The sequence below is a fragment of the Oratosquilla oratoria genome, chromosome 23 (assembly GCF_046742065.1).
Source record: "Oratosquilla oratoria isolate Oo_2021 chromosome 23, ASM4674206v1, whole genome shotgun sequence".
In the NCBI taxonomy this organism is placed as follows: domain Eukaryota; kingdom Metazoa; phylum Arthropoda; class Malacostraca; order Stomatopoda; family Squillidae; genus Oratosquilla; species Oratosquilla oratoria.
The window spans coordinates 6,997,418-7,006,716 of record NC_134799.1 but is presented as its reverse complement, the minus strand read 5'-3'; the positions used below and the strand labels follow the sequence as shown (position 1 = coordinate 7,006,716).

The 9,299-nt window shown below is 40.4% G+C and overlaps 1 protein-coding gene across 2 annotated transcripts in view; it reads right to left on the bottom strand.

The window, feature by feature from the left end:
- Edem2 (ER degradation enhancer, mannosidase alpha-like 2) overlaps positions 1-9,299 on the bottom strand; it is a 41,250-nt gene that overhangs the window by 2,688 nt on the left and 29,263 nt on the right. The window contains exons 14-16 of one of the 2 annotated variants that reach the window (XM_076206624.1): positions 8,132-8,251; positions 7,268-7,490; positions 4,413-4,543 (exon numbers count right to left, since the gene is read on the bottom strand). In XM_076206624.1, the coding sequence (XP_076062739.1) occupies positions 4,413-4,543; positions 7,268-7,490; positions 8,132-8,251 (474 nt within the window). Of the gene's footprint in view, positions 1-4,412; positions 4,544-6,092; positions 6,879-7,267; positions 7,491-8,131; positions 8,252-9,299 lie in introns of those variants that run through there. The other variant, XM_076206625.1, reaches the window with a different exon arrangement.

The window sequence follows — 9,299 nt, the reverse complement described above, 5'->3', positions numbered from 1 at the left end:
TTTCCCCCTTACAAGGGGGGGGGTAGCCAAAAAGAAAAAGGCATAAAATCATTCCCACCCATTCCATCCCTGAATACACTCCACACCCCTCCACCCTCCCTCTTATCTTAGCACCTCCTGAATGACGGGTCATCCCCTGCACCCTGTCCACTGCCCTGGGTCAGTAATAGTAATACATACATACATATACCAAAGGCTTTTTCCCTCTTACAAGGGAGGTAGCCAAAAAACAAAGGCATAAAAACCATTCCATCCCCAATACACTCCACTCCCCTCCGCCCTCCACCCTCTCTCTTATCTTGGCACCTCCTGGATGATGGGGTCATCCCTGTATCTTGTCCACTGCCCTGGGTCAGAAGCAGTGGACACAACCCCACTAAATATACATTACAACTCATTTACTCCCTTCCATCTTATCATCTCGTGGATGAAGAATCATCTGTTCCCCACCACTCTGCTTGGTTTAAAGGCAATACAGGGAGACACCACTTCCACAGCAGGGCCTGACAACCAGAACTGGTTTAACTTCACTATGTTGATGGAGTGTGTGTATGTGCGTGTGTGTTGGCCTAATTACAGTTTACAAGAAAGGAGCAATGCTTGTTGGCTCCAGTCTCCTGTTCTCTAATTTTCTAACATACATAAACTCAAATTCAAGTACAGTTCCAACTTAACCTATATCTTTGATTTCCAATTATCATATTTAGATTTGAACTCATGAATTGTTTGAGCTTGGGTTATATCACCTTCTAAACTATTCCACATACTTATATGGAAAACTGTGTTTCTTCACATCCTTTCAACATGTGGTCTTTCTTAATTTACTTCCACGACCTCTTAAAGCCCTCCCATCTTTAATCAGATCTCTTTTATCAATGCAATCCCTTTTACATACATATACATATACCAAGGCTTTTTCCCCCTTACAAGGGAGGTAGCCAAAAAGGGAAAGGCATAAAAACACTCCCACCCATTTCATCCCTACATACACTCCACACCCCTCCCACCCTCCTTCTCATCTGAGCACCTCCTGGATGACGGGTCATCCCTGCACCCTGCCCACCGCCCTGGGTCAGAAGCAGTGTCGCAATCCCTTTTAGTGCCCTGAATACTATAATCATGTCACCTCTTTCCCTTCAATCTTTCAAAGCTGGGAGACCTAGTACTTTTAGTCTTTCCTCGTTTAGTTTATCTGCCAGGCTGGGGACCAGTTTGGTTGCTGCCCTTTGTATTCTCTCAATCTTGCTTATATTCTTCACTCTGTGTGGGGACCATACTACTGACGCATATTCCAGTCTTGGACATATCAGGGTTTCAGTATTTTCATCATCTCTCCATTCATATAGTGGAATGCCACTTCAATCTTGTGCAGTAGTCCATATGTCTCTCCCACAATCCTGCTGATGTGTCTGTCAGGTGACAGGTTGTCCTTTATAAACACTCCCAAGTCTTTCTCCTTTTTTGCTTTTGTATCGGGTTTGCTTCCTAAGAAACAGTTTAAAGATGGCCTCTTGCCACTATTGCCCATTTCATGTACTTCACATTTTTTTGGTATTGAACCTCATTTCCCATTCTTAACTCTATGCAAAAATAGTATCTATATCTTTTTGCAATATTCTACTGTTCTTGTTTTTCTCTCTTCTCATGAATTCTGCATTATCTGCAAAGATGTTGGCATAGTTTGCTGTTCCATCATGCCATTAACATAGTCTGCCTCTCAGTCCTCCAACATGCTCCAATTTCCACATAAGTCGATTATGAGGTACTTTATCAAATGCTTTCTCTAGGTTGAGGTAGAGGTGGGACTTCACCAGGGATGTGTCATGTTGGCATGGCTGTTCAACGTATACATGGATAGGGTGGTGCAAGAGGTAAGTATGTGGATAATGGGCCAGGGATTAGAGACAGTTAAAGAAAATGGAGAAAAATGGGAGATAAACTAGTTGTTGTTTACTGATGTGGAGAGAGTGAACATGAGGGGACGTCCTAGGATGAGGTGGATGGATGGGGTGAAGGGGGCTTTGGGGAAGAGGGGAATGTCTGTTGAGGAAGGATGGGAGAGGACAGAAAACAGGGGTGAATAGAAAATGGTTGTATATGGATGATGTTGTGATGCATGAGATGGAATGGGCATGTGTGAGCAAAATTTGACAAAGCCCAAAGGGATTTCTCCCCATTTTTTCCTTTTATACATGGGGGGACAGAGAGGGGGGGGTCGCCGATTTAATGAAGCAGCCTTGCTGTGGATGTGCTGTGTCTGGCGACACTGCTTCTGACCCAGGGCAGTGGACAAGGTGCAGGGATGACCCGTCATCCAGGAGGTGCTAAGATAAGAGGGAGGGTGGAGGGGTGTGGAGTGTATTCAGGGATGGAATGGGTGGGAATGATTTTATGCCTTTTCCTTTTTGGCTACCTCCCTTGTAAGGGGGAAAAAGCCTTGGTATATGTATGTATGTTTACTGACGACACTGCACTTGTAGCAGGATCAGAGGAGGGATTAAGGAAATTAGTGACAGAGCTTGGGAAGGTGTGTGAAAGAAGGAAGTTTAAGATAAATGTGGGTAAAAGTAAGGTGATGAGATCTACAAGAGGAGAGGATGGCAGCAAATTGGAAGCGAGTATTAAGGGAGACTGGCTGGAGGAAGTAGATTGCTTTAGATACTTGGGGGCGAATGTGGAAGGAAAGGAGTGAAGGTGGAGGTATAATGTAGATTGAAAGAAGCAAATAAATGCCTTGGGGGATTAAAAAGTATAATGAGAAATAGACATTTGGGAATGGATGCTAAGAGGAAATTGTATGAATGGGTGATTGTGCCAACAGCACTTTATGGGGCAGAAACATGGAACATAAGAGAGGAAGAGGGAGTTTAAATGTATTTGAGATGAAATTTCTTAGAAGTATGACAGGATAGAGTGACAAACAAGGTGAGGAGGAGAGCGGGGGGTGGAAAAGTAATTGGGAGATAGAGTTGATGAAAATTTTGGGATGGTTTGGACACATGGAAAGAATGAGTGAGGAAAGATTAGTAAAAGAAGTGTGGAAGGCATAGGTGGAGTGAACAGGAGGAGGCGACCTAGGATGAGATGGATGGATGGAGTAAAAAGGGCATTAACCCGTTGTGTACGACCGACGTAATATTACGTCACCTAAAAGGTTACCGCTGTGACGATCGACGTAATGATCCGTCGCGTAAGTGGCTTTCATTTGTTGCTATGTAACTTTTGAAATACCCGCCCCCTGAGCTTCTACCGGGTGTCACGTGATAGAGGAGTGATGGATCTTCCCAGGGAAGGAGCCTGATTGAGTTGCCAGTTTTCTAAACTGGTTCAATTTTACGGTAAACATGGAGGATGTATTTTCCGCGCCTCAGAATAAAAAGCCGAACGAGCGACGATTGACGTAATAATCCGTCACGTTTTAAAATACGAAATTAGCAAGAGTTATGACTTGTTTGGGTAAAATATGAATAGTATGGCACATTGGCATGTGTTATACCCACGCACAGTGTCTGCGCGCGCACCCCGACCACCCACGGCGCGACCCACGCACCCTCACCAGTTGACCCCTGACCTCTATTTTGTGCGGACTCGCTCGACCCCATTAGCGAAAATGCCGCGGAAATCACGTGCTATTTTGGACACATGAGTTGATTTAGTCCATAAACAGAATTTTTTTTTCACCTACCCCGTCGTCTCATAGGTTGCTCCCTACCACCAAAATACGCCAAGGTGACTTGTCTATTGATGTTTTTCTTACTATTTAGACCCAAATGAGTTGATTTAGCCCATAAACAGAGAAAAAAAAATTTTCACCTACCCCGTCGTCTCTGGCGTGACATTTTATTTTACCGCGATCGGCCGCAACGGGTTAAGAAAGAGGGGGATGTTTCTTGAGGAAGGGAGAAGACAAAAGACAGGGGTGATTGCAGAATGGTCATGTAGGGACGATGCCGTGATGCATGGAAGGGAGCGGATGGGAGATGGGGGGACTGTGTGAATGATATTTTGACACGGCCCAAAGGGATTTATTCATGTCTTCTTTTTTTCTGCATGAGGAGATGGAGAAGGGGGTTGCCAATTACATAGGAGCCAAGAAAAGAGGGAGGGGTGGTAAATAGGAGTGGAGTATGTGGGGATGAAATGGGTGGGAGTGAATTTATGCCTTGACTTTGGCTACCTCCCTTGTAAGGGGGAAAAGGCCCTAGGTATATGTATGTATATAATGTACATACATACATACATATACCAAGGCTTTTTCTCCCTTACAAGGGAGGTACCCAAAAAGGAATATATGTAATATATGTATGTATTATTTCAAACAGCAAACAGTAAAGGACCACAAATTAAACACCTGTGAATTACAAGGGGCACCTATGCAGACACAACTTTACCTACGAGTAAATATAAATTACCTGTTGTCGATTAGTTAAGATGGAGGGAATGTTTGGTGTGGGGGCTGTTATCTTTGTACTGGTCCCTAAAGTTGCTGATCCGGTGGATTCTATCTCGACATTAATCTCTTCAACGGTACCTTCTCCTGTATCTGCAAAACAAGAAATCCCTACTGTGTGAGAGACTACCAACATTTTCTCAATCTGGGGAAACAAATGCTTAATGAAGCAAAAATATTAGTGTAAAACCTAAGTTGCCCTTACATTAACAGTACACTACTAAAGTTTTACTAATTATTCTTAGATTTGTTCTTGGGGTATATACAATGTCCAGTGTAAAAATTTCAAATAAAATGCAGAAATGTAGCATGCTCTTGTACATAATTTTTTGTGAACACAATTTCATTTCCTTTATTTAAGCTAGACTACCAGAACTCCAGGAAGTTCATCAGACTTTATTATATATATATAAATTATAATTTGACATGACTATGAAAACATATGGCTAATTACACTGTCCTGAATCCACATCACTTTCAACAGCACCAAATTTAGATTAACCTCTTCAATACAACTCAGATATTTGTGTGCGCATCAGGTTGCCTGATGTATGATAATGCATCACAATATGCGCATTACAAAAGATAAAGTTACCGCTGTTATGCTTGTTCTTTTTCACCCTGAATAAATACGTCACAGAGAACATGATGAAGCCTGTTCAGAGAATATGGGGGCCATTCAGCTACAACAAATTAAATATAATCAGGAAGCCAACACCGGCATCCTTGTACCTACTCGCACCTAATGACACCTATATTGGCGTCATCGTATTGCAGTGGTTAAGGAAGTTGTTAAAAGTGGAAGAACACAATACTGAATACCAGTTATAATATTCTAACAACTAATATACATGCATTTAGGAGGAAAAAAAAAAAAAAAACAGTAAGAAAGGACATGCAATTATACACCACAAATAATTTGTCGCTGTGGATCTGTTATTAGCTTTCTCAGAATTCTTGCTTTGAGACTAATAGATGCTCAAACCATCAAACAACTATTCTAGAATACAGTATTATTTAATTCTTTAAAATAACTTCAACAGATTACTTATGTTCTTCCCCATACAATGAAAAAGTTGTCTCAAAAAATGGATTTCAACGAGCTCCTAATTAAAATACAAACTTTAATGAACATCTTGGAAACTAATTTTTCTAGAGATACCTAACAATGTACTAAATATGTGTTTAAATGCACTTTTTTCCCATCTCACTTCTAAGATTTAAAATTACTATGAGCTGGCAGTACTTCTGGGGAAAAACAAGGTACTATTACCACATGGTTTAAACAGAAATGACAGAAAATTATGATAAGAGTGATATTGGGGAGGAGAATGTCCTTGTCTGCTTAGCCACCTCACTTTGCATGTAATAACCCGTAAGTTTAAAAAAATTATACTAATAAAAATAATAACCATAATAACAATAATACAAAAATTAATCAATTAAAATAGTAAATACAGGAATAAAATGAAATAGATAAAGTCTATCCATCTATATACCAAGGGCTTTTTCCCTCTTACATGGGCAGTAGCCAAGTGAAAAGGCAACTGCCCACTCCCACCCACCCCCCTCCCTCCCTCTTATCTTAGCTCTTCATGGATGACAGGTCATCCCTATATCCCATCCACTGCTCTGGGTCAGAGGCAATGCACCAAAACACAGCACATCCACAGATAAAATGACAATGTAAATACATTTTTGTAAGTGGGAAGATTCAGTCCATAACAGAAACAAACCAAAGAAACTGTGAAGAATGAAGCTGTTCTGTTTCCCGTCCCATCCAAAATTGTGTAAAAAAAAAAAAAAGTTCACAAAGATCAAAATGAAAGCTCTTAGATTAATTCACATATAAAACAAATCTCAAAATATAAGATGCAGACTTCTGAGAAACAGAATTACATAGTTTATGAACTGTAGCTCCCTCCCTTGTAAGGAGGAAGGACCCTTTGTAGGTATGAACCACAGCAAACATTCTGCAGAGTATCTTTGAGCATGAACCTAAACTGCCATTCTGGGGGATGCCTCATTACACCACTTTATTAGTTTCCATAACAACCAAACCTAAATCCCTTGCATTCATGCCACACCTTCTAGTGGAGTACAGGCGTCCTACACTTCAAATTACTTCTGACACAGGATTTTTGCATCTCCCTAACAGCTCCCAATGGCACATAGTCACGATTCATATCAGGCACTCTCTTGAGTCCTTTTCCACTTTCTTTTGACCTGGTTTTGTCATCATTTCGATGCAAATTTTCTTTTGTGTCTGGCTTTGTGTGTTCCCTAAGAGCATTTTTTGTCTCCTGCTCTTTGTCATCATGGTTGCTCTTCCAGCAATTCTTTGGTAGGCTTGTTTGGAATACACAATCTTCCACATAATCCAGAAGGAAACACAAGTAATGCCTTCTGTCTTTAGCATAAAGTTCTTCTGTAAATACAGTAGTTTGGTAGATGATGTCAACAACATAAAAACCAAAAGACTGCTAGGAACCCCTTTAATAGAATTATGCATAATCAAATATGAAAATATGAAAACAAAGTTTTAAGATCTTTAAACTTTTAATATAAAAAAGGATATCTACAAAATATAAAATCATATAAAACATACAAATGTCTACAATTTGTAAGGAACTAAAGTTGTCATAATGACAGAGAATATAAGCCTCTCCTAAAGACTTAACAGAACAAATATTGTACACAATGAGACAACAATAACATAAAACATAATTAATGTATTTTCTTTTAATATTATGTTAAAGATAACTGAAACGATGACAGATGCATACATGAGCTTGGTTGGAATGTCTGGGCCCTTACCTAGTTCTCTATAATCGGCAAGCACCACTTCAAGATTCTCCCCCTCCCCAAGGGCCTGAAGAAGGATCTGGGCATCCGCCGAGAAGAGGAAGACCAGTGGAATGTTAACATCATCTGCACCATCTCCAGACATCGCAAACATTGGGGAGGAAGCAGCAGAGGTTCCTTCATTGTTGTCTAGTACTATACCACCAACAGCACCTAAAGCCTCAATTCGTCGTGCCTAAAAGAGAACAAACATTAGTTACATCTACCTTATGAAAGTATAAGTACTGAGATGCTACCCCCCTCCCAAAATTAACAAAAAATAATAATCCATTGCCCACTATCTCTTTTTGCAGGAGACCAGCCCACAAATCACAAAGAGAGGAGATTTTGTGATGCTGTCTGGATAGGATAATAGTAGTGCAGTGTAGAATGAAGTGCTCTGTCTTTTGTGTGGTAATTGCATCTGAAGCAACTGGAGTCTGTTGTAAGGCCAATTCAGTACTGGTATGATTTTAATGCAGGGTGGTGACCTGAATGCAGAATATGAATGAAGTGGGTGGATGGAGGTAAAAGGGGGCACTAGATGCAGGAGGAATGTCTGTTAAGCAAGGCAGAAAGTGCGAAAGATAGGCATGAACTGAGAGTCGTAAATGGATGAAGGAAGGATGCAGCCTGACGGGTTATTTTGTCTGACTCCACTTCATTTTTCTCTTGCACCCTATGATAAGGAACAAGAATATCAAGCAAACCTGTGTTGTGAAAGGACAAAATATAGGAGCTCTTGGATCTCCTGTTTTTGTATTTTTCTCACATTTTTGTCAGGGGAAAAAGATGGATTTGACTCGGCCAAAGTCCTTTGTACGTGTGTGCACTAACCTTGTCAATGAACATGCAGTCACCCCTCTCCATGATGACCACTTTACCCATCATCCCTCCACCATTTGTCAGGTCCTCACAAGCTTTGATAGGTGTAGCAATAACAGCAACACCTTTAACCTACATAAAATGAAAAAGAAACAAGTATTAGTATTTTTTAATTGCAAAAAAAAGTCCCACACAACATATCCACAGAAATAAAAAAAAACAGCATATAGATGAATACATACTACTTGACCCTACAGTATACTTTTAGAAGAGCAAGAGAACAAAAAATCAACTAACACACATTTCTCCTGCAATCTATATTTTTTCCTACCCAAGTACCATCTCCAAATTTCTGCACCATATTCCATTTTCTTCTTGAAAGAAGTGCCAAAATGTGGGATGGGAGCGAACAGAAATAAAGACTGCAAACAAAGATGAAGAGGTAAGTATACAAAGAATTAATGCAAAGAAAAAATGGGAAGTCATATAAGAGCTATAAAGATAGTGGAAGAACACAAAGTAAGGGAAGCCAGAGGAGATTTGATGTAAGGTGGAGTTGGTGCTAAACAGATAACTTTAAAAAGAACCTAAAATGTTCTGGAAGGAGGTGAAAAGAGGGAGGGAGAGGTGGTGAGCTAGACAGGATTATTCTATGAAATCATTTATACAATAAGGTCCAATGAAAGGTACATCCATGTGGTGGTCCAGTAAGATGGACAGCAAATCTGCCCAATTTCACACCCCATTGACCCTCTCACCTCCATAAGTGGTGCAGACTTGCAGGGCTGACAGATAAGTCTCCAAACTGGGCCTAAGATCGCTCTCTATCAATAACTACATTTATTACACTTTTTCACACATGGAGAGCTGTTGACCAGTGACTGCTTTCCTTCCTCTACCATTTTCAGCCAGTGACATAGAAATGGTCCCACACAAATACAACACAAACAACAGGTCCAACATTTCTTCCTACAGGGACCATTGCCAGCCACTGTGAGGCTGTGGTTTTTCCACTTAGCAAGACTTGAGGCAATAATCAATTGATTCATTTATTCACTACCAAACTGGTGCATTTTCCTCTGATACACACCTTTGTGATCCTTATTGCTGTAGAATTTTTCTTTTCTTTACAATCTATCACTAAATACAAAATAATATCTATTCAAAAAATGGCAAATTA